We start from the raw sequence: 27,038 nt of genomic DNA on the forward strand, positions 1-27,038 counted from the left end.
CCAACTGAAAATAATTTCACGTAGCATGTACCATTTTTGTATTGATTTTTGTCTGAAGGTATACCCCTTGCAAGCGCCTTTTCTTGCAAGACAATTTTACACAAAGTCATGGTCAAATTCACGTGAGCAAAAAAGAATTAAAAGATTGAGACCCATCTCCTGCCTTTCCATGACTTCGTTCTTCCACTAATGGGAAGGAGAGGATTCTTTACACACTTTTGAAGTCTCCTCCTCACACTGAACTATCATATAACTACTTTTAATTCTGCTTAATATCCAGTTCCAGTACCCCATTACTTCAGAAAGGCTATCATCCAAAAAGTGACAAGACCAGGAAAAGCAAAACTCAAAAGTTAACAAGTGTACGCAAGATCAATGATCAGAGAAAGAGGTCAAAACTACATAGACAAAAGGCAAATTCATGGATCAAAATGGAAAAGAAGCAACAATTCCCAAGGGTGCGACCAAGTTTAATGATACATCTGTTCTCTGAAACACTTGACCATCAATAACATTTCATGGGTTACTGTGCCCAGAATGTTACTTCATAGGTGTTTTATATGAATATTTACAAAGACTTTCAAAATTCAGTGGCACTAGACAAACGAGAAGAACTTAAAACTTTAAGCTACAATGCTTAAAAAATGTAAACAGTTTATTTTACATAGTTGTAAAATATAAGAACTTTCTAATGTAGCTTAATTTTATCTGGAAGGTGAATATATCCTGGTGCCCGTGAACAAGGAATGAGAGAATTCTTTACACAAGTATTGTGCTCCAGTGTGCAAAAAATTATACATAAGAAAGGAATCTAAAGTCCACAACAATTAAAAGACAACAAAAAAATTTGCATGTCCCGAAGTTGAGAAATTTATAAAAACATTTACACATGGTTGCTGACCCATCAAAAACTTGCATAACTTAAAATTCTGAACAATAGCTACTACAAATTCAAGGTCTTTCTCAAATGGAATTTTGTGCAAAGATCAGACTAAATCATTCAGCATTTTTCTAGCCATACCTCCTACCTTCCCTTCCCATCCCCATTCCTGACACCTAGTGGCAACAAGCACCACTAAAATCCTTTTGATATATATTCAAATTAGTGCATGTAACCAAAAGGCACACACATGTGTGAATACATTTTCGTGCAGACACCTGTGCAGGTTCACAATTACATTGCAAAATGACTGTTCGTAGGAAGTTTAGAGTCTAATGTTTGGCAGGATTATTCTTACACATTCCTTTCTACTCTACAAGCCCAGGTGTTAATAGGTAGACACTGCTTTCCAAGGATCCAATATTTGAGTAGCCTTAAAATAAAGATTTAAAAATAAATCAGCCTGTAACATTATTATATTAGATACTTTGCTTTTGCCCGCATTGTTTATGGAATTTTAATCCCACAGTACCATAGCTTTACGCTGTCAGTTGCAAAACAACTAAGATACATATTTCTTTTTGTTAATGAAGACTTTGATTGCTCCAGTAAAGTCAGCCGATAAAAGCACTTCTGTGTGATCTGTCTTCAAAGCTCCTTAATAAGGAAAGAGAACAAACTGTTAGTTCACTAAGGAAAATAAAAACATATAAATCAAGCTCTCATTAGAAGACAAGCTATCACTGTGACACCCTTCTTCCTCTATCGCACTCCCGTTACCTAGCCAATACTTCAACAAACTTCTGCATTTCTAGGAGAGGGACTTTTTCATTATATGTTGGTACAGCTCTACCTCTTAGCAGCTCAAGTGTGAAAACAATAATCCTAAAGTACACAGGACAACAGCTATACCCCTCACTTCACATTCTCAAGTTTTATGAATGCAACAGCTGCCAAAACGTTCAACTGCTAAGGCAGTCCATTGCAAGGACTTTTCATCTCAAGAAACCCCCCTCCCAAATTGAAAGTAGTCTTCATAATCTTTTCCTTCTTATACCACGGTATCAAGCAGAGCTTATCTTAAACACCTACCAGAGGGTATGGTATCTGATGTTTCACAATCTTCTCCCTTACTTTCAGCTTCTTGCTTTTCAGAAGTTTCCAGTGACACCATCAAACCAGGATTGGGAGCAAAAATCGCAGATGTGACCACTGCATTGTGCGCTTCAGAAAAGACAATTCAACTTTGATTACCTTGTTTTAAGGAATTGGCAACTTTACAAGAGTAGCAGGCACAAATTTTAGTAAATACCCAAGAATCTCAGTGCTAGTGGCACCAGGTAAGCTCATCATTCAAGGAGCGATTGTCATTGTTTTATAAGCTTAGGGATCTCAGAAGTTCCTGTAAGTGCCCAAAACTAACTGCCAAGAGCTCCAAAACATGTTTCATATAAATATGGTCCCATGTTTCCCAAAGACTGTGTGTGTCAGAGATAAGAGTTGCTCTTTTTTTTTTTAAATCCTGCCATGAAAGAAAAAACATTTGCATTGTTTTCAAAGCCACTTTTCCAAACAGGATCTAAGGATTAATAATTATTTTGATTACCACAACCAAGTTGTGCCAGTGAAACACTACAGTCATTCAGAATCTCATACCAGAGCTGGACAAACTCTTAGCTACTCTGCCTCTTGCCATCGCAATCATGCATCTGTAGAGAATTTCCTGTGGACACAGTTTTCTGACAGAGTCCACTTATTGAAAATCCACCAATTACAATGCATCTTGCTAATGATTTCTTCAAAATAAATGAACAGCACTGCTGAGCAAATAAAACTGAGAAGATAAAAATATTTAATTTTTGAAGTCATAAGCTTCAATAAAGCAAAGATCAAAAGTTGATTTTTACCTTTAATGCCCTCCCAGAAGTCATTACGGTCTCTTCTTACAGATGTAAACTTGCTCAAGTCATGGTATGTACTCCAAATATAAACATACTTATCTTCTGAACCACTTACAATGTAGGTGAAGTCATGGCTAAAGATTCAAAAAAGGAAAAAACATTACTTCGCTGTTCAAGCAACTGTTACAGTAGTTCTCCAGATGACTTGCAGCTTTTACAAGTGCAATCAGGTTAAGTTCACGATTCAATCTGATCCTTTATTGTAGGGACTGCAGCTCAAAAAAATACACAGTCCTTAAATGAATGGGCATGTAAGCTTCCTGATGCTGTCCCTCTGGAAGAAAAAGCAGTTCTGATGAACAGCACACAGAAGCTGTTCTCCCGCAGCTTCCGACGTTAAAAAGGATTAGTCTAACAGCTATACGCAGCAACATGAAAATGGCATAATCTTCGAGTGCAATTTGCATCTGTTTGACTCTGGAACCTGTGTGAACACCTGAGATGGTGTAACAGGAATTGTTTACAATGCAATCATGGGCAAAAAAACCCATTCATGAAGGTGGAAGATGAAAGGCATTAAACAAGACTGTAAGCAGATCACTGTATAACAAGCACTGACAGAGACAAAACAGTACCTGCGGATTCAACTCAAGTATTTACTTTTAATTCATCTACTGCATGAGTATGCCACATACCTAAACTATGATACAGTCCTGTAAGTAGAGATCACTTCATTTGGGAAATTAATCTTGAGCAGGGGGACTGGACCAGATCATCTCCCAAGGTCCCTTCCAACCTCAGCCATTCTGTGAAATACTGGGTCAGCCTTAAAGATGTTCTCAAAGGCCAACAGCTGACAATCAAGATTAAACTCGGAATTATTCCTTAAGCACTGCTGCCCTCCTCTGCTCAAACAACCAGGTTAAACACATACCCAAGCATCTTCCCCTTTCACTTCTGCAAGACTCACAGAAAGAAGGACAGAACAAATTTTTCCTGTCTACTCCTGCTCTTTTACTACCTTAAAAAACAGTATTTCCATGACACTCACAGTAATATACACAAACTCAGAAAAGCATCTTAGGCCAGAACTTAGAAAGAGGAAAAAAAGAATTCTAACTCAGATTTGCAGGCTGTTTCCTGACAGTGATGATACACAGGCAGTGGCGAATAGCCTTGGGCAACAGTTGGGTAACCAACACGTCTGCAACAAAACCTGACAAAATTAAGGAAATAAACCCTATTTATCATGAAGAAGAGAGAAGATGCAGCATCCCAGCCCCACCAGTTCTACCACTGTTCCTGTATTTACAGCAATAGTAATGGACATGCATCGTACTGGCAATACAAAAGGATTCCCTCATTCACAGCAGCTCTCTGCTCACTGGCAGCTTTGTCATTCTTGACCAGAGCTTTCAGTTACCTTTGTAGTCCCAGCCAAGTGACATTTCAGAGGTTCAGTTTCATACTAAGGTACACAGATTATTTAAACAAAAGCCTCTGTACTTCAGCCATAGTATTTCCCAAATCCAACAACTCCATTGCTCTAATACTGTCTTACCTGAAGCTGGCTTTGATTTGGCTGCTGCTGTTGACATAACCTTTGTATTTCATAGATAAAGACAGATCTCTTAGGTCATACAGTCTGATTCTGGAATCATTTGATGTCACTAGAATCTAGAAAAGAAAGAAATAAAAATTTAGAAGTGGAAACCATTAACACACCCAAGAAGGAGCAAAAGAGTTCATTCAAACTGTCAGAATTCCAGTTCTTTTGATAAGGGGGGGGGGGGGGGGAGGAGTGACCTACACAAAGAATAGGCTCAAAGAAACAGAACAAGGTTTAGGACAATGACATTTTTCTTTCTCAACTTCCCTGTCAAGATCATCCTGACTGGTCTGAACCAGAACAGCTGCTCTTTACTGAAGTGAAACATGGGCCCAAAGAACAGTCATCAATTTGCAAAGGTTATTTTGGAACACATTCCACAATAACATAACAGAACAGCTGTTCCAGTGAGGTAAATTTCTGAAGCATCATGACCTATCAATCACAAAGCACCATTCAGGGACCACCATATACTATATAAGCAAACTGGGCTTTTCTCTTGGTTGATATGACTTTGCTTCCTTTTCACATTTTTCAGATCAGAAACTTAAACGTACTTATAAGGAAAGGAGAAGTCTAGGAAAGGGTTGTCAAAATGCGTACAGGCATTCAGCTGATTAGCCCTTTTATGGTACCTTAGAAGTGAAGCAGATTGCAGGTTAGCAATAATTCTCAAGATGATACTAGCAGAAGGGTATAGTGGAGTAGGAGGCAAATACTGACTCCTACTTATGTACTCATTTTATGCAATAAAATTGTGACAACTCTTGAAACACCACCGCCATCAGATTGCAGAACTTCCTATTTGTTTTCAAAAGAATTCATGCTGGCTGTGTGTCATTACATCATCTAACATGCCAACACACAGCATCTGATGCAAACCCAAAGACACTATTGATTTCTAAATCTTCTGCATGTCTTTGGAATTAAATCAATTCTGCGTCATTGACAAGAGTATAATATAGGTTGTAACAGCTGGTGATCTGCTACTCTAACAGAGCCAGCTGTTGACCCCACATCACCCCTGAAATTTTGTGTAACAAACTCTTCAACTTTATATTATGACTTTAATACTGAAGAGCAGTCTTTTGCATGATGAGAATTTGATCTTTTCAAAGTAAGACTTCAGTTTGGAGCGAAGCTAAACAAAAGGAGATCCTGAAGAACAGAGCACACTTGTTTAGATATCAGCTTCTGAGTTCTCAGCATTTTCTCAGCTTCTGTATGAAGCATGTTTGCAAATGAGTATTAAATTTGAGAGGGGTTAGTTATGCCAAAGAAATTTTCACTGAAAGCCACTGTAAGCATTTTCTCAACCTTACATTGACCAAAACATAATGTCATTAAAAAATTTTCTATTTTACCACTATTTATTATTCTATTAGTCTAAATCAGCTAAAATTAGTGCTCATCTTCACGCTGCTAAAAGACTTCTGATTTAAGTCGTTGACATAAACAAGACTTAACACAGATTTACTAAGCATTAGATATAAATATCAGACCCCAGTACTAAGCCAAAGTTGCACCGAAAGACAGTACCTTATTCTCTCCAGGCAAGGGTTCAATGCCAGTGATTTTTCTTCCAACTCTATTTCGGCCTCTGGTAGAACGCACATGTATTTGCGTATGGTACTTCAAGTGCTGAAAAGATTAAAATTTATCCTGATTTGAAATAATTGTGTAAAAACTTTAAACTATTTTGCTTCAAGTTCTAGTAAGTTTGGTTTTTGATATTTAAATAAGCATGACTTAAATCCATTAGTTATTTAACAGGAAAAAAATAGTCTCCAAAACATTTTACCTCTGTGTCATAGAAGATGCATCTTCCATCATATGTGCCTATGACTGCGTATTTGCCATTCTGACAGAAGTTGGCAGCTGTAATCAATTTTGTCTGCCCATCTACTTCATTCCATAATGCCACTTTTTTGTCAGGAATGTTCCAGAGTCGGAGTTTCCCATCCAATGAACCACTTAAGAAGTACCTGTCATCCTGAGAGGACAAACTACATCAACCTCTGCTTGCACTATGAGTATGCCCCGATTTCCTTAAAATCTTCCCACCCCATTTCCAAACAGCTTCTCTCCAGAACCTCCCAAATAAGAGCTCTCAGATGAGTTGATTATAATGTTTAAGACGACTGAAAAGACAATGTTAAAATTACTGTAAGTGGAGTTCCGCTTCTTACAGATTTTTTACAAGATTACACACATGCAGCGTGTATACCACAAGTCAGAAAACTGTTCACTGTTACCGCAGTTTCTTTGTACCCTCTCAACATAATTTAGAAAAATACAAAATTGGTCAGGAGTTGAAAGCTCCTTTCAGAGTTCCCAATACATCTACCAGTTATGTATGCTCAGGGAACACCAAAAAAAGCTTTTCCTCTACTTGAGTTTTGTTAATATTAGGAAGTTTTATTACAGTATTTTTTAAAAATCATCAAATCAAATCGGTTTGAAGGGATCTCTAGAGGTCTTTGTTCCACTTCCCCTGCTCGTGGCAAGGACAGCCTCAACAGTTTGATCACGCTGTAGGGGGCTACATCCTGTCAAGTTTTAAACATCCCCAGGGATTATGTGATCTCTGAACAATCTGTTCTATTTCCTTATGATTTTTTCCACTAATATTTAATCACAACATCCCTCATTGGTAAGTCTGACTTTTCACAAAGTTACTCAAAACTATACCAGCTGTGACATTATAGACAATTCACTTCCCATGTCATGCCTACAAATGGTTAAACCACATGGACACTTCTGGTAAAGTTTACTGAAGATGAACACTTATAGTTCCAGAATATTATCCAATAGGGATATTTTTCAAGCGCACAAACTCTACTATTCAATTGTTATTTTCTATTGAAAATAAAGGGGGAGGACTCTTGTAATTGCAAGTTCTGCCTCTCTAGAAGAAAAAGAGCAATTAAACTTACCCTTGGATGGAATGCTATAGCAGTGACAAAGTCTATATGCTGGAAACAGCAAAGACATTCTCTTCTCGATATGTGCCATAGTCTGACAGTTTTGTCCATAGAAGAAGAAAGCAGGAAGTAATTCTGTGAAACAAGAGAAGTCCATGGTTATTAATAGACACAAAAGTAACAGAAAATTGAAAAGCAAATCAGATTGGTAACATCTTACCAATTTCTCTGTTGCTGTGCAATTCAACATTTTATCCTTTCAGATAAAATGTTTTATCCAAATTATCATTACTGACTGGTGCTCTTCCTGATGCTCAGTTACAGAACATTTTCTGGAAGAACCTCAATGGATATGTTAACTACTTGGAGAGTAGTTAAAGTATTCAGAGAATAAACAGCACAACAGGCTGCGGAGAAGGGGTGAGAGTCTCTCCTAAGACCCTTCAGCCAGACTGTGTTCTTAAAATTACAACTGTATTCCAATGTGACAAGTTAACTGAATAAGCTTTTATGTGAAACATTTTTAACGTTAAGCATGAGGTAATTCTCTAATTTTAAGATATATGTATATATTCAGCACCTTTAGAATCTGTACACTGCATAAAAACAGTTAAGCATACTGAAGACAAGAAAAGCAGTAATACCATACATCAGACATCACACCACTCAGTGGAATTTCCTTCCACTCTAAACAATTTAACTCCACTATTGAATACAAAATTGCAATTGTTACTAGCTAGATTTTAATTTTTTTAAAGAAGACTTAATTAATGAAGCCCAAGAAGTTTGTTCATTTTATCCCAACTATTTCAGCTGGAACAACTGTTGTCTCTATAAACCTTTTCTCTTCATTTCAGTTTCACATTGTTCAGATGTATGGTTCCAACGGCAATTGGCAAAAGAAAACAACGAAAACACAGGAGAACTGTGCAGTCTGTATTAAGGTGCCTTACTTTAGACCAGGAAAGATCAAGAAGATCTGCTGTATGTCCTTTGTATTTGCAAAATGGTCGTTGACGGAACGGGGCATTTTTATCATCTGGATCTTCATCAACTCCACTGCAAATCTATCAGAAAAGTGTACAGAAACATCAGAAAATATTAGCTGGAAAAATTAACAATAAAACAGTTACTGCTTACAAAAAGTACAGGGCCAGCAATTTGAAGAACAAATCTTCGGACTTTAAAATAAAATAACCAAAGTCAATTTCAAGTACAATCAGCTATGAAACATCATCTTGAAATGAAGGAGCTCTACATTTTCCATCCATACAGTTTTTGTTCAATGGCATAAGCTTGACAGTAATTTAAGGAAACATTGTAAGATAAGCTTTTGGAACAAAGTATATAGACCTTGAAAACCGCATTCCAATTTAGGATATAAACTGTGAGTTAGTTTCCATACTTCTAGTGCATGTCAAAAATGTTAACCTCCTAATAAGAGACCCTTTCACAATAAACAGGTGCAAAACCAGAAGTTCCTATACAAAAGCTCTACAGCAAAAAGTAACTCAAAACAACATCACCGGTGTGTGTGGCTAAGTAAGGATATTCACTTACCTAAGGTAAGGAAATATCCACCTCCCCTCCCTCAAAACAGTGCACACTAAATGAAGCTAACACTAAAATCTTTGCTTAAACCCTGATTTTGTCACCCGTTTCTTACACTACTGGAAACCAAGGACAGGAAAAAAACCTTTAATACATTAATTTTAATGGCTGGTTTACTAAAGTATCTAAACATTACAAGTAACAGTGCCTTAATGCTTTTGGTCAATCATATTCTATTTCATTCTACACAGATGTGAAAAATTTTTAAATGCCAGGTTTTATTATACTTCCGAGTATTCCATTGTTCAGCTTGGCCTTCCTCAGAAAAGACATCATCAACTCAGATGTTAACCTTAGGTAATGCTCAGAGGCAAAACACTAAGACAGGAAATTCAGCAATGTGGGGCTTTTTTTCCCTTTAACATTTCACTCACAAGTCTGGGAGGCAAGTTACCCGGCAGAAGGCCACAGCAAAGCTATGCAGATTTCGTAACGCATTGTTTAGCGACTTCCTTTCCTGCTTGCACCCCATACACATGGGATAACAGTATTTGACTGAAGATGTCTACTGATAAGTCTATGCCTCAAAGAAATAGGCCAAGAACTCTTGCATAAAGCAACAATTAAGATCTGGCATTACAGAACAATGCAAACAGCACCCCCCAATATCTAGTGTACATACCCCTGCGTCAGTATCAGACTTTGAAGAATTCAGACTCTCTTGAGATGGGGAGGGAGAGACACGGCCTAGAACACAGGCAGAAACACCATGGTCAACTCTAAGTTCTCAAATAACTAGAATTTCTAGTGGTTTAGAGCTCTAGCAATGCACAGAAAGATACCTTCTGTGTTGTACTTCATTCGCATGTTATTGAAATAGTCAAAAGCATTCTTTAAAACCCATATTCTCACTACATTGTCCTGTCCTGCAGATGCAAGTAATCGACCACAGTGAGAGAACTTCATTGTCCAAACAGCACCCTGTCAAAACAAAAAAGATCATTGTTTAAGTTACATAAAGTGCCTTTTTCCATACCAAAAAGACTTTCTATAATGTAAACTGACAAGATTTAGGACATATACAAGAAGCCACAAGTAAAATAAATTGTAGGTCAAAACACTGAAACGCAATTGTTAAAACTGGTGGGTTGAGCAACATACTTGCAAAAACAGTTTGAAAGGAACAGCCCACAGGGCAGATTACTGTAGGAGAGGAGTTAAGGGAGCTCAGCGCTACCACAGCATTCTACATAAAACTGGTACAATTAGTAATAGTCAGCAAGTCGGGGTTCTGAGTGACTTATAACCTGCTATTTGATTTGTAGAAGCAGCGAGTATTTGTAGCTGCACTTGAAGCTAGCACAAGCTGTGCTATCACTTCTTTTTTTAATAAAAATTGTACTTGGTTACATCAATTCTGGCAACCAAATTGAGCACTACATTATATCTGTTATATTCAGAATTGGCAAGAGGATTTTGCAAAGCCTGTGAAGACAACAATTCTTTCTCCCTTGCAAAGTCTGAAGAGTCAGTAGTCAATAAAACACATTACCACACAAGCAATATTCCATTTCCTCCTGTTATTTAATGAACACCTATCAGGCATTTGACTCCACCAACCTAGGATGCTTTCGGGGAAGTTCCTAGGTTTTAAGAAGTCAAATACTGGCATGACAGAAACTAACACAGACGGATTACCAGTAGGACTGGAAGCTTTAGTTGTGGATGACAAGCCTGAACTCTCCAGTCACCAAAGTGATTGCTATAGGTCATTATCCTTTGCCTAACACTTAAAGACGGGGGACCGCTTCAATTGTTGTCAGACAGTTGCTGTCAAGCAGAAGAATCTGGGAAGTCCAGAATACTAGATTGTATTGCAGATTCTGCAGGGAAGCACGTGTGCTTAACAACAGTGATGAATAGGTAGTTGTTCTGCCTCATTCTCCACGGGCATCTCTGCAAATACCATATCCCGGTCTCCCCCCTCCTTTATCATTCTGACCCACATACCCCATTAATCTCTCCCCATTTTTGCCTCCAGAACCAATCTAGCATTTCTATTCAATACCTGTGTTCATATCTCTGATAGGCAGACTAGTTTATTTGCCGAGTAGGTCAACCCTGCTGCTCTGTGCTCAGTTCTGGTAGTGGACCATAGCCATTGCAGCCTAAGTTTGGAATTACAAGAACCAAGAAACCAAGTACCACTCCATACCAAAACTCTTCAAGGAAAAGCTCTTGAGAATCCCTGAAGCCTGAATATCTACAGACTTTGTTTTCTTTTCTGAAGATCTGCTCAAACCAGCCAAATTTTCATTTCTTGCCAGAACGTTATTTTCCAGAATGAAACTGGTCTTCAAGAAGAATAAGTCTGGCAGTAATTTCTGGAGGTCACCAAGTAGATGAAATCTAAAAGTTGAAACTCAGGCTGAACAGACTCAGCAAAACCACAGATGAAATTTGAGAGACCTACCATATGCTCTCCACTGAGATCCTGAACAACTTTAATTTGTTCAAAATCGTAAGGTCCCTTGAAGCCATGTGCTGCTTTGAACTTAACTGGTCTTGTATATGGCATCCCTTCGTCATCACTGGAAGAGGGATCATCTTGATCTGTATGGAAGACTAAGAAGAACACAAATTCAGCAGTACATATCGCAGCACACATTTAATGTATTAGTAAGCAATTGCCAATACTTTTTGGTAGCAGGTTAGTCTTGAATTAGCAAGTTTTTACAGGCAATATTGAGATCTTAAAGCAAAACAAGAATACTGTTGCATCAATGTTTAAAAATACATCCATGCTAATTTCACGTTGCAGTGAATCCAAACACTGAACACTCAAAATAAGAACTGCTATTCATTTTTGTTCTGCTCCTTTCTTTGCACCAGGTCTTGCATTCAGCAGATCCTGCACTAAGTGGTTTCTGGCAGTTTAATGTGTGCTGAAAATTATCCATTTCATCGTATTGGTTTCTTCAGACTGAATACGCTGAAAGGGTCTGTTGATCTGCCCATAAAGAACTGCAAAATTTCTGGGGCAAACAGCCAGTGGCAACATAAGATGCTAAAAGGCAGCAGTTCTATGGCACTTCTCTCAAGCTGTGGTTCAATTGGCTTACTGCAGTACTAGAAGTCTGTCTGAAAGAAACACTGACAAAACAAGAAGGGGAGCAATCAGTTGTAGTTAGGAAATCTTCTAACAGGAGCTCAAACTAAATGAGAACTCTAATGGTGGCACTGGTTGCCAGAAAACAATCTGATTTTATTAAAGTAATGAAGACAACCCCACTTCTACCTTTGCTGGAATAATTTTAAAAAAAAAGTTTACCTTTTGATATCCAGACAGCCTTCTTAACAGCACAACAAAAATTATAGTATTCAACTGGTTTAGCTGAAAAGATCTCTCAACTACTACTTTACCAGAATTCGTCCTTGTAACCCACTAGTCTCAGAATGCCAAGCTACAAGCTTTAACTCTAAAAAGCCACATTAACTGTACAGTGGTAGTATACAGCAGGAGACGTCCCTCAGATGTCTTTGATTTCTAGAAGCCCAAGGAAAAACAGACTATCCTATTAAAAAAAAATATATAAATACAAAAATGTCAGTGTCACTGACCTTCATCTCGAACACTCTTAACTTTATTTACAGCACGTTCACCGTATTCTTCAGCAAGGTGCTTTGCTCGCTTTACAGATTTGCCAAGGAATTTCTTCAGCTGGGTCCTTAAAAAGCAATGGCACTTTTTCAACAGATAACACTGGCAAATTCTCTTTTTTTTTTTCTACTATGAATCAATAGTTTTGATTTGAAACACAGTATTATCTCTTTGCATTACTGCTTCTTAAAATAAGCATTTAATTCGCCAGCAGTCATGCAATCTTCTGTTTAACTGCAGAGCAATGGGCTTATGTAAACTCAGGTATCACTTGTACTTAAAAGGTAACTTTTCAGAAGTCAGGAGGAGAGCTTCAGCTTAGAAAAAACAAAACCTGCCTTTTCTTTATAGGGACATGAAACAGCATCTTACGTTTTTTGTTTTAACCTCCCTCCATCAGAATCGGTTTGCTGTGTCTGCATTTTGTCTTCATCATCAGACTGTGCCGCATCATTACTAGGAAATACAGAAGCGATTATTTAATACAAAACCATAATGAATCTAGATTGAATGACACATTAGTAAAGTAGGATCTGTGTTTCAGAATCCATCTTTATTCCTTCATGTAACACATTGGAAAAAACACAGACATGTTAATCAAGTAATAGAACAGATCTTTCCGTTCCCAGGCATCTTCATACTAAAACCGTACACACTCTCCAGATGCCAGAGGTACATTACTCTCCTCCACAAATTTCAAACTTAAGATTATTGTGATGCTTTGAAAGTTAAGAGCTGACAAAATACATGACTAGAAACTAGTAACACGCCACCTTGTTCTCATACCTTGCTTTCCATAGATCAAATAAATTAACAGTGGTTAATTCTGAAGCAGATGTTTGTACACAGAAGAATACAGTTCTACAGAAGTGAGCTTTTCAATGATAATTCAGCAATGCAAAAAACCTAAAAATTGTCTGATGTATAATTCATTTGAATCTAGGCCTTTGAAAAAGACATCTAGACTGACATGATTTCCTGATCATTAAGAAAGGGTATTTTTCTATTGAAGTTTACAAACAGACTCAGCTTTAAACAGTAGAACAGCCTAAAGCCCTGTTGAGAACAGGAAAACCTCAAAGCAGTCAGCTATACTGATGACCACATATCTTCAGAGCACCAAAGTCTACTAAATTAAACACTGAAAAAGCTACAGGGGGTGAACAACATCTAGTACTTGAACATAAACTGTGTTTAATTCAGTACAGAAATGACAACATTTAGCACATCAAGTGCTAAATGCAGTCCAGCTGGATTTTCAGACATACTTGCCTGGCAAGTTCCAGTAATATCATCAATTTTAGTTAGCTTAAAAGAATTCAATAAACAGCCTAGTTAATAGAGAACTGGAAATTAGCACAGATGGATTGGGACTCTCTTTACTTGCGTAAGAGCAGCCTCCATGTATGCAAAAACTACAAGAGCAACAGTATCAGAAAGAGCTGAAAGCTATTATCATTCATACCTGACGTATTCTTTAGTTCTCCTCATGATATGCAAAGTTAGGGGATTAATGCCTGTTGGCAACTTTTCTTCTGCCAAACTCAGGGGTATTTCTTCACCTGTATCGAGGTTTTTTATCATTACACTTGCTAGAATTTCCTGTGGAAAAAATAAGATGTGAAATCAAGATGACTTGATTAGACTCCAAAACCTAGAGCTAAATATAAGTAATCTGATCTTACAGATTATTTATCTTAATGGGAAATCCTGTAGCTCACTATATATTTATTATACAAAGACTAAGCTTAAGTTAAAAATTGCCTTTAGCGTGTTAACACAAACATTATCAACCACTATACAGATGAACAATCATGTCATCACAAGCTTCAATTTCATAAATCAGAAATGCAGCTATACAGACATCAGCCACTGCCTGAAATCTTCCATGCCAATATCAAATCTACTATGTAATTAAAAGAGATTGAAGTCTTCCCCTTTCACATATTTTAACAGCTGTAGTTTAGATTTAGTCAAAGACAACCTTTACCCATACAGAAAAAGCATTCCGACCTAACTAGTACTACACGAAGGAAAAGATTTTTTTGGAACAGCTCATGAACACATACATCTGTTCAGCAATAGTAAAAAAGCCATACACTGATACACACAAATAAAAACTGGCAGCAGCCCAATAACAGTACCATCAGGATTAACAGAAGTTACCCGAAGACGCTATTTTTTAATATTACGAAAATCATTCTCCTATTGCTGACTCCTTCCCCTTTTAGATGCATGATAAAACACCAGGTTTGCTGGTGTTTCCTCACAGTGAAATCTTGTAATGCGTTTGCATAGCTACAAACACAAACTCATAGCATTTCACATCTATTACAGGTCACACTTTCAAACACTAATACCTCATATGACTCGGGAATCACAAAGTGCTTAGGTGGACAAAGCCAGCGTGCCACCACTCCTATTTGCATCTCTGGTCACAGTATATAGTGGTTCAGAGCGCAAAGAGTAACATGTGACTACTCGAATTCATTCAACAGACTGCAAAAGCAAGCACAAGAATGTACGATATACAAACCACATTGATTAATACCTCATCTGTGAGCTCTCTTCCAGAATTAGACCTGGGTCTTTGTGGTCCAAGTACTTCATTTGTTGTGTGGCCATCGGCTGCTTTCCCATTTTCCTGAAATTTTGCACACATAGAATACCTTATCTCTACTGTAACACTAAAGTAATAGAAAATATTAATTATTGAACTTATAACCATTTCCCAATACCTGTGCAGTGACTATTTTATCTCCACTGGTTGCACTTGCCAAATCCAAAGAAGGCTGAGAATCTTTGGGCATGCCCTCTGTCACTGCACTTGGAGTTAAAAGACCACCAGCTGTGAAGTTCTCTCGAGAAACTGAAGAGAGATTCATATTAGAAAGAAGAACATAACACTTGCGTAGACAGGCTACAGACTGTTAGACTCCTAACATCATAGTTACACCCCTGAGCATGCTTTCTGACAAGTTCGATTGTTTAAAAAACATCGCTGCCACCAAATCTGCCTTATCAATTATATATTTCATATATAGTTGGAAGCACAGGCACAATTTCACACCTAGTCCACTTCAAGTTTTATTAACAATTATATTTTCTGTAGTCATCTCCCAAGTAACCCAGGACTACTGATTGTCATGGGACCTCAGTCTACAGCTCGACTTGTATTTCTATGCAAATAGAGATTGCACACAATTTATTTGAAGTGCGTAACTTTTTTTTAGTTTCCGTATTGATAAGGCAACTTCTCCTTGCTAGAGAAGTACCTATTTTGGTAGTAAGTGTTAGTTTACAAGAAAGTCTATGAATTAGGAACACTTGTAATGCAAAAGGGTATTTCTCCACCACAAGAAGCTAAGATTGTTGAAGAATTTGTTTTTTCCTCATTTACACGTCAACTAAAATCACAAGACTGAACGATTCCTCATTTACATGTCAACTTAACTAAAACCACAAGATTGCATGATTCTTCACTCAAAACACAAAAATAGTAACCACGTAGATAACCGAAGTCACCTAAAATAGGACACTTGCCTTCTAAAACAGGTTTTTGCACTTCAAAATCCAGTTCACTCTTCTTCTTCCGGGGTGGTGGAGCTGGCCGTGCAGGTGGTGGTGGTCTCGGAGGAGGAACATTTGTTGGAGGTGGTGGCCGTGCTGGGACAGGTTTCTTTGTGCTAGCAACTATATCAGGTTCTACAGTAAGCTGCCTTGGTGGTTTTGCTGGAGGCGTTTCTTCTGCCATAGAAGGGTCTTTGGTAGATAAATCTGAAGCCCTTTGTTCTAAAGTATTTGCCTCTTTCTTGTCTGTTATGTCCTCATTTTTTGATGTTTCCTCTTGTGCTTCAGTTTCATGCATTTTATGGTCAGTTGCATTTGTTACTTTTGTTAGTTTATGAGTTTCCTGCTGCTCAGAAGTAAACAAGGGCTTCCCTGACTCCAATTCAGTGTTGTTACACACACTCTGATGCACTGGTTCTCTAGTACCTTCTTGTGATGATATTTTAGCAGCTAATACTTCTGGAATACTACTAATGATACCTGCTCCAGAAATCCAAGCATTTGCATCTGAAGTTGGAACAGTCAGTTCTTTTCCTCTACTAGCTAAAGAATCATCATCCAGTTGTTGTGCCTTCTTGCTTTCTTCTATAATACTGTCAATAATCTAAAAAACAAAACCAAAACCATTCTACTGTTAAATGGCAGGCATTTCTAGGGTACACTTACCTGTCAGTCTGTACAACACCCACAACAACTCTTCCATTGAAGAGTTGCTTTGTATACAAAATATATTTTGTTTAAAAATACTGGAGACCTAGCTGCAGAAATAGACATAACTGAAAAAATAAAAGCAGCAACTAATTTCCATTCCTCTTTAATATACTTTGAGAGAAAGTTTGGAAACTCTTCAGTTCTGGTGCATTGCTAAATATGGTCCTGTAAATTACACAAATAATTCAACACTGTGAACCCTAACTATGTTTTTAGAACACTTAGTCCTATATTTACCCTTTAGATGGACACTCTTACTAACATTAACAACAAATTCTAACCTATGCTAGTTTCAGGATGAAGACTGGATTATTAAATTATTTAATATATCTAGTATGATGCTGGAAGCTCAAAGCAGTATTTAACTAACCTCTTTTGAATCGTCTTGTTTCATTTCTTGTACAAAGGTTTCATTTCCAGCTTTGTGTAGCTTGCTGTCTGTATCCTATGGAAAAAAAATGGTAGATATTTAGGGTTTTTTTTAGTAAGATGATCTAACAAAAATACAGCTACAGCAAATTAAATAGCATAAAGGACATGAATTCTGCTACATTTTCACACATTACTGCCATCAGATAGGTGTTTAAACAGGAAAGCACAGTACACATGAAGAGTCCTTCACACCACCATATACAGAGAGAAAGCCTGCACACTATTAAACAAAAAAAGCAGTCATCTTTAAGAGGTTTCAACCTCAACTAAAATAAAACTGAAGGTAGCATGAAGTTTAGAGAAACATACGCATTTAATAATCTGCAGCAAGGAAAATTAATATTAAAATATTTTTTCTTTATCAGCTTGTAAGAAAAGATGCAAGAACTGTATTATCACAACATAATAGAAACTTTTTTAGAAATTTCCAGGTTAAGTCAGGCAGATCATTCAAGTGGTGACAAATACGCCTTGGAGGTTCTGACACAGAATCTTACATTCTACAATTTATTCCTAGTGCACATTGTCTATTTTTGCCAGTCTTCATGCAGATCCTTCCAAAATCTGCAGCAGAACAAATGAAACTACTGAATTTAAGCAAAAAAAACCAAGAACATTTTCAGAACATTTGGATGAGAGACTGCAAGAATATTCAAAGCACAGTATACTATTTACTCTTTATATATGCATAATAAACACTACCAGGATATTATAACTACCGATGTCAGCTTGCAGTTTAATAAGTATAGTTTTGAGACGTGCAAACAGCATCAACACTTTGGCGTATCCTACCAAACAATGCATTAATACAATCTATTCACTAAAGGTGGCCTCATGTGTCAAAACAACGTAGTATATCTTTGTAATAGTTTAAAGTCGTATTTAATTAAAAATAAATAATTAAAAATAATTAAATAAATCATAGGCAGCCCCAGGAGCATTAGAATTAGATTACACTTTGGCCATTGTCATGGTTTAGGCTGGGCCTAAGCATGTGCATGTTAAGCATGGATATTGTATACGAAGTCTGAAGCAAACAGAAGTGAAAATATTCTATTTGTGAGTGAACATATTCATCAACTGAAAAATCTTAGGTTCAGAAAAGTAAGTAGTTTATACCATAGAAGGATACTGCTTTAACCTCAGTTAGCACGGTCCAGTGAGAACTTCATCATATGCGTTCTGTTCTACTCCTCCTTCCAGTCTACACATACAAAACTCTCTTCTACTGAAGTTAGCAGTCCTCAGCTGTCTCCCCACAATGTTAAAGCCCCCAAAGGCTAGCTGTTACCATTATAAACTGCTACCGTTGGGCTATTAATTTAATTCCACCAATAAATCTCTGGATATGCACAAGATACCTGTTTAATATGGAGATTAGGTATTTTAAAAGACCGCTCCTTTTTTTTTTTTTGGACCTTGACAAGATTTAGAGTGACTGTCTAGTACAGATATCTAAGAAATTTCTCTTTAGACCCTTTTTAGACACTCAGCTAGTCAAACAGAATCTTTATAGTGTACTAACATACCATATCATGCTTGAAAAAAACCCACACAATTCTTGTAGACATTCATCTTTGAGAGTTCTGACCTTGAGAAATGGCATATCACACAGCTGCAATTACAGAAAAATTCTTCCTCCATCTCCACTCCCTCTCTCTCCTTCCACAAAGTTTTTCTAATCTAAATGCAAGTTCTACTTTGCTTTAGCACTCAAATCTATCTTCAAAAGTATGACGACTTAAATACTTATGTGTAATCAGTGTCTACAGAAGCCCATTATATTAATTTCTAATTTTATTGACATTAAACTCACACACCTGTTAAACTTTGGACTTAGGAAATATTTCTTACCTGTTCCAAGACAAACTATACCATTAGTCACACATTCACTCAACTGATACGGTACCAAACAGAGAAGCAAGTACTTTTTCCACCTTCAAAAACTTAGCTTTTAGCAAGTGACTTAGGAAGATACTTAAAAAAAAATAAGAAAGCTACAACCAATATACAGAACTTCATAGCTAATGAAAAACCTACAAGCAACATACAGAACTGCATAGCTCATAATTCAGTCGACAAGACATTAAAGTTAGTTTTGAAGTTCATTGATTGCATCGAGTTCAGTCAGAGTGATAGAGCGAGATTCCTTGAAGGACTTGCACATGTAATACTTAATCATTACAGGGACAGTAAACAGAACACAAAATAGGGCATAAGTCTTGGTTCCAGAAGAGATACCACAAGATATGGTATCACTGTAGAAAGATTGATTCAGAGCAGAGTGCTTCTGACAAATCAGAAATACTGTTTTCACTCTGATTTCCCAACACTGTGCAGACAAAATGTCAAGCCGCCTTTACTCTATGTAACAGTGCTGCATAGCATCACCTTTGACCCTTCCGAGACCAGGAAATAAGTGTTATTTGTACAAGGTTCCAACTCCTCACTTATTTAACGTGTGCCAGATTCAGCTGCACTGTCACTATGCACAGATGCAGCATACCAATTACCTGCGTAGGAAGTGGCAATGCTGTCTCATTAAGCTAAATATAGTGTTTTATCTTCACATAACCTAGAGAGAAGGCTTTTGAAGCACAAACACTAAGATTTTTCTTATTTTGAAGACAGAAGAGAGAAAAAGTCAACTATTTCGCATAAATCAAGGCCAAAACCTAAGTGCTGCAGAGACTTGCTTACTACTCACAAATCACTTGGAAGAGGGTACAGGAATTAAGTAGATCTCACTTAAATTGCACATATACATTTCAGAATAAAATTAGCTTCAAGACATGTTAACATACCCTAAATAAAACTGAAGTTGGAACTTTTCAGAGACATAAGCACAACAATTGCTACTTACAACAAGAAAGGCCTATAATTTCCTGTCTGTGTAGATGTTAGGGCTACCGCAGCACATCTGCTTTAGGCAGAAATGCTCAACACTACGTTCATCAACAAGCATTTGATCGACTTTAAGAAGAAACTCACCTTTAATACATGGGATCCAACTTTCGTTGGTGACCTGCTAAGAAGAGAAGACAGACTTAGGCAGAGCACCAAAAAAAAAAAATATCTCTTGACAGTAAGCTTCATATTAAACAGTCTATAATATAGTCTTTCTTTACAGTGAATATATACCTGATACTTTAGACCAGCAAGAAAGTGAATGTTTTTCATACCACTCCTTTACACAAAATGTTCCAAATGAAGTGCTCAACTGTCTACAATGCACAAATCCACAGCCTCTACAATCCCTGAAGTTTCTCAGCAGAATCTCCTAGAAAATCTTTTCTAATAAACTGATGCTATTCAAAGTACAGATTAAAAAACATTTTACATTAAATTTAAAATTAGCATGTACAGGCAGCACAGGATGTACATCAAAGAAACCAAAACTCTCAGAAAGCAGAAGTACAAATGCTCTAGTAGCTTGCAAATCAAGTGCCTGAACCCTAATCTGCAGAGTCAACAATATGACAGCCATTCTGCCCTTCAGCCTCTCTAGTGAACGCAAGGTCTTGTTTCTAATCATGACACTCAGTATAAATACAAGTATTTACTTTAAAACAAGAGGGAACTAGTTTTGCACTGCTTTCCAAAAATCCATACTCTGAAAGAGTGAATTTACATTAGCATCCACTCACATAACCTCTCATTTCACTAATTACATGAAAGAACAAGGTATCTTAGGGGAATGGTATCAAATAATTACTTCTCTTCAGGTCACCACTCAATCCAATCAATGAACGGTCAACTCTTATTATATCCTGAACTTACATTTTCTGCAAGATATTCAGAATTCTAGAAGACATACTGAGTCACACTGCTTACTCTGACTACAGTGTCTTACTCATGTATAAAGATGTTGAAAGGCTGGACCAGATGATCTTCCGAGGTCCCTTCCAGACTGAGCTGTTCTACGATTCTACTAGTTTGTCAGTCACAAGCAGAGACCAAGTTACAGATTACTTCCTTAAAAGCTTACTACCAGATGCAGTACAACCTGGATTGTACAAGCATCCCAGCTGGCTACCAACATCAGGGACACTTGACAGCTTTGAGTATCATCTTGTACCAAGCAACGCAGCCAAATACAGAGATCTCAGTCTAACTTGCCACTCCTGCCTCCAAAATAATGGTTTCAAGGGACAACTTCTGCACAAGAAAACTATTTCCATTTCATTTTTAAGAATTTCAGCTCTTCTCTTCGCTGTCTGAGAGCATTTCATCACAAAAATAAAAGACCACATTTATATAGCAGAGTTAAGTAAACAAGGAAGTACAGTGGGTTGGTATATAAAGACTGTATTATTTGTAACTAATGTAACACCTTAAACCTAGATGCTTTTGTCCAGTGACTGACACTTAAGAAGCACAATATCTGTAACACTGTTTTGAGGCATAATCCTCCCAGAAGGTGCTAACCCCAGTATGCAAAAAAAGAGCAAAATCAGTATTTTGACCTGAAAAAACAAACACATCTTTTGTCTTCCAAAATATGTTGCTGGGAAAGGCCATAGTCTGTGTTGAATTTCTGGTTACTGAAACATTCTCAGTTCCACTATCAACTCCTGGATTTCCTTGGAAATTGTGGCAGAAATGTGTGTCAGTTCATTAAATCCACAAGATGACTAGCAATTAAATATATTTATAATTACAACATTAATGCCTAGGCTTCAGCGAGGCATAGGGTCTTACTGTACAAGTCACTGCTAAGACTTTACAACCTAAATAAAATGCAAACCCCTCAACTGCAAACAGATACTTTCATTTTCTATCGTGACACTTTCCACCAATTACCATGTCATTTCTGGTACAGGCAAACCATTCCTCCTCTGGTAACACTAAATATGAGGTTCAAAAGACATTGCTACCCTTTCAGACTTCTTTAGCTAACTAATTTTGTGGAAAATCCACACTCAAACTAAACCAGCTGTTATTTCCCACTCTCATGCTTTACCTTGGGAAAAAGCTGCTCAAGCGGTAAAGGTTACAGAGATAGCAGGTATAGAATAGAACATGGGGCTGATAGTTTAACAGAGCACACATACATGTCTTATGTTAACGTGAAGCTTTGTCCACAAAATTACATGGTTTTAAAACACTGCAAAGCTTCCATAATTGTTTGGCAATAATACCACTTTCAGGTCCGTTTATAATATAGCCAAGTAAGTTTAGTGGCTTGCCTGAGATTGAGCTATGTGTTTACAAGCACCATCGCTCCCTTAGTCACAATTAGTTGCTGCTTATGTGCTATTACATTTTTAAAGACAAAAGTCAGTCACAGAATAAGTTTGATAACTGAAGTCTCATGTAGTTCAACATTACTCTGGAATGGTCTCCCCTTCCCAATCACCTGAAGTTACCAGCCTTCTCCACTCCCCAGTTTTACTTTAAGGCCACTAGTTTTATGGATGCACTATCAGAAACGCTTGCATTTTTTAAACAGTATATTTAGTGGCAAAAGTGTCTGAAAAAAAAATTCTATGAAGAAAAAAATCCAATGATCAAATACTGATTTTGCTTTGAAAGGTCTGTAGTCTGTAGCTTTACAGGGTTATCAGGCAGAACATCAAGGCTGAGAAATACCACAGAAAACCTAAGGTAAAAAAATAATTGTCATCTAGCATGAGTGTTTAGTAAATAGTGGAATTTAAAAATTGATAGCAATAGATCTTGTAGACTGCACTTCAAATAACACTTCTAAGAAGTTTTCTTACATGATACCACTGTAACACCAGTTTAACAAAGGAGGGTTTCAAGGTTATCTACAAAAATTAAACAAAATTCAAAGAAAAATCCCAACACAACCAGATGCCTGATGAATCTGAAAAGTCAAATAAACTCCTAAAGAACTTTTTGTGGTATTTATTCAGCTGTCAAATTCATCCTAATACTGACCAGACTATAGGAAGCTGCCATTCCCACTATCAGGTAGCCTATTCAAAATAAGCATCACATTTTCAACACACAGTTGCTAAGTTTTGTGACAGAAAACAAAACATTTAGCCCATTAAAAAAATAAATAAAAATGATGTGAATGACTGGCCTTGGTCAAACCCCAGAACCACACTGCCTGCTTTCCTGGGAAGATGTACGCTGCTACACTGCAGGTGTGCTACCAGACAGATGAAAAGAGCTTTAAAGTGTATATATAGCAGCAGTGCACTGCACAGAACACACAGGTTCAGCAACCAGCCCACTAACTGTATTTACTGCTGTCCTTCAGCTTGCAGAGGCACACGGTGTTTTCCTCCCTCTAACCTGTGGCTGGCCTGGAAGCCACAATTATTCCTGAAGTAGCTCTCTGGCAGTCCACACCTTCAAAACCACAAGGATTCATTACTGCAATGCACTGTTCAGGCTGCCCTTGGAAAGCATTCGGGAACTTCAGCTAACTCAGAAGGCAGAAACTTGTCTGCAGTGCTGCAAGTCACTACAGCAACATAACTAACACTTCACACTCCATCTGTTGGCTGCCAAGATCAGTTTTGCTTGTTGGCTAAAATACACTACAACAAAAAGTTGTACTAAGCATGTCCCATGTGTCAACAGGGCACAAATTAACATTATCTAGCTTCCTGCACAGAAGAAAACTAGATTCTTCAGGGAAAGCATCAAAGCATCTGCAAAAATATAGGACTACTGAAGTCAGAACTCAAGAATTTAAATTAAAGTACCAGAGGATATCTCTCATTATCTATACCATCTCTTGAATCCAGTGCTTTTTGTTTGGTTTCTGATAACAATTTTTAGGATACAAGTACACTAGGAACAAACTTGCTCCTTACTGGTAAGCGTATGACATTCAAACTATTAGGTTTGGCAGTTCTTGATTTCAGAGTGGGTGGATCACTTTTCTTTTAAATAAAATATAAGAGGGTCTGTCACATGCCTGCATCCAAACAAGCGTGCTTCATATTTTCCTTCTTTCAGACTGACATCCTCCTTCATGGGACAGTTCATGCCTCTGAATTTCAGGGTCTTTTTCTAACTCTCTTCCGCGGTTATAGTCTTTTGAAAGCAGTGACAGAGGTTAAATAAGAGTATCTTCTGTCAAACTACATCTCCCTCTCTCTCCGCAACAAACAGATGCCTTCACTGACCAGTCCACAAAGGCACCTAGGTGTTTTTTCTAGGGTCTAGAAAAGCATTTAAAAAGAGACATTGTTTGGGACCTAGTTATCTAACAGACGGACACTCGCCACACACCCTGTCAAAAGTAGAACTACGTGTAAAAGGCAAGGTCTACAGAAGCGAAGCGTACAGGCCTGATAAATATAAAATTCAACAGTCTCCAAGCATCTGGTTTAAACACACTTCACCCCTTACAGAAGTCATCAATCCAGGAGAGCTATCTCAATCCCTTATTATCCAAAAGAAACATTTTGTAACAAGTTCTGTAATTTTTGCTAATTAATTCTTAAAGAGCACCAGTTATATACATACTTGAGGACACAGATATGGTGCTTCAAAGAAGGGCTTAAGCATCAGTACCTATTGACTTAGAGTAGGAATTGGGAGCTTACATCCAGCTTGAAAATTCTACTCTTCCACATCACATGAGACAATTAATAAAACAAATAAATAGCAAAGAAGTCAGCAAGTTTACATAAACAGGTATCACCACTTTCAGAACTTCTGTATCAGCAGTTATTAAATTTCCCCATACAGAACTCAGGGCATGGGAGAGGAAGCTACAAAACCCACATTTTTAATGAGGGCAAATGATATATACACTGCTTTGCTAAAAACTGGCTATAGCACGTGCTGCCAAAAAGGATTACCAAGTCTTTCTGCTCATCGTCAGAATACTGAATGCACAAGGAAATGCCTCAAACTGCAGAGGGCAATATGCACTTGTTTTCAGTTGCCCTTCCTCCCACGAGGAGGTTTTGATTTTTTTTTTGTGGGTCCCAATTCAATGCCATTACACATGCACAGGTCTGAAAACTACAATCTATGAGCCTGCTTCCAAGAAGTGTCCGATGTAAATGTGAAATTAGCTCTTAAGAAATCTCAAAGCTTATTTAGAGAAAATATTCTCCATATTGTCAGCAGAGACTCAATAGCAGACTGAATTACAGATTCAGTATTGCAAACTAAGCCCTCCGAGGTCACCTCCTTACTTGACTCAAGCTGACAGAATTCCATTGACTTAAGTCAATGATGCATCCTTATGGATTATAGAAGAGCAACAGAAAAATTAAAAGCATCTTTCATTTTAAGTTTTAGTGATTGACTTTGTATTATCAACTTCTGCTTAGATACAGGTGGGGGAAACCCGCAAAGTCAGGACACCTGGCATTATGTGTATCAAATAAAAGGCAGGATGTGCGGCTGGGCCAGATTTAATGGCCCACTTCTACCAAAAGGTCTGGTTACCCCTTCCTGCCTGCAGCTTCCAGCCACAGAGATCCCACACCTTCACCCTCTCCTGTCCTCACCATGCCAGGTTGCAGCTGTTTTAACTTACTGAATAGTTTCTGTTGTTTCTAGCTTTCAGCTGCTTTCAATTACTTTGAGTTAAAGGAACTCACAGAAGAGTTTGGTGATCACTAGTGCCAGAGCAAGGTAAGCAGTTAGAGCAACACCAACAGCACTTGTGCTGAAATGAGATTTGGCTTACCACATCTCATGAACTGTATGCCAGGATATGTTTTTCACCAGGCTACATAAAAAGCTACATTCAGAAAAACTTTAATACAGGATGTGGGGGTGAGGACAACAGGTCTAGTCTTTCCTTTGTTCTAGGCATCCAGTGACCACCGACACACAGATTAAAACAAGTCCTTAGTCAATTATTAAAGCTTCAAATGGACGGATCCCACAATCCATATCTTATTGCTCTTTGAATAAGCTACATGAAACCTCATCCTGCAAGGTCAAACAATAGAGAGGTTTGGTCCGGGCTACATGAAAAACAGAACTGATACAAGCTATAACCTGTTTAGCAAACAAGCAGAAAGAGATATTTAGAATTTAAAAAGAGGGAGCATATTTAGCTAACATCAACAATATGGTGACACAGTTAGTTTTGAGATAACAGCACTAGGTAGGAATCTACATTATAAAAATGCTGTTGAAACTTCACTACACAGAATCACACATGGGGTGAATACAAGAAGCATCAAAGCAACACCTTTAAAAACAAATGACAGAGCACACCAGAAGTTGTTTTACATGCAACAACAGTTAGCCTGTTGCTGAAGAAGCTCTCTCTCTCCTTTTTCCTTAGGAAAATCTGTCTTTATCGTATTTCAGGGATTAGTTCTGTTGGCCCCGATTTCATCTCCGCACGCCTTTCCTAAAAACTACATGTCGCCTGCCCAAGGGAGGCAGATATGATCTCATCAAGATAATGGCTACTGCCATCCCCATAACCCTTAAAAAGTACGTGGAAAACTGCTCGGTTTCGTCGCATCCTCTTGACTTCTCGGGCTCGCCACTGGCTCGACCGCCCCACGGCCGAGCGCAGCCGCGCCTGCCCGCGGCCAGGAGGGCCGGGCACCCCGCTCCGCGGGCGCGGAGCCCCCTGCTCTCACCCGGGGGGACGCGGGGCCCAGGGCAGAGCCCCATTCCCCCCCTTCCCCCCCACCGCAGAGCTCCCCCCACTGCGGTAACGGCCGGGGGCGGCCGCCTCCCCCTCAGGGCCGCGCTGAGGGAGGGGAGGGGAGGGGAGGGGGAGCAGGGCAGGGCGGCGGCCGCGTCGGACTCACGGCGCGGGGGAGGCGCCCGCCAGGTGCACGTCCTCGGGCGCATCGTAGAACTCCTCGGTGTCGCTGTCGGAGGCCAT

General features: G+C 38.2%; 1 protein-coding gene across 1 annotated transcript; it reads right to left on the bottom strand.

Annotated features, from left to right (window-relative positions):
* Positions 1 to 460: 460 nt before the first annotated feature.
* Positions 461 to 27,038, bottom strand: WDR44 (WD repeat domain 44; the record flags this gene model as incomplete). Its single annotated transcript, XM_082488203.1, has 20 exons — positions 461 to 1,537; positions 1,973 to 2,104; positions 2,788 to 2,915; positions 4,343 to 4,458; positions 5,930 to 6,031; positions 6,192 to 6,383; positions 7,327 to 7,449; positions 8,268 to 8,381; positions 9,548 to 9,612; positions 9,708 to 9,846; positions 11,339 to 11,490; positions 12,487 to 12,593; positions 12,899 to 12,982; positions 13,992 to 14,128; positions 15,078 to 15,170; positions 15,265 to 15,395; positions 16,070 to 16,700; positions 17,178 to 17,252; positions 20,231 to 20,267; positions 26,962 to 27,038. The coding sequence occupies 20 exons, from the start codon at positions 27,036 to 27,038 to the stop codon at positions 1,443 to 1,445; spliced, it is 2,730 nt and encodes a 909-aa protein (XP_082344329.1). The 3' UTR covers positions 461 to 1,442.

The sequence above is a fragment of the Vanellus vanellus genome (assembly GCF_965231255.1).
Source record: "Vanellus vanellus genome assembly, chromosome: 10".
NCBI lineage: Eukaryota > Metazoa > Chordata > Aves > Charadriiformes > Charadriidae > Vanellus > Vanellus vanellus.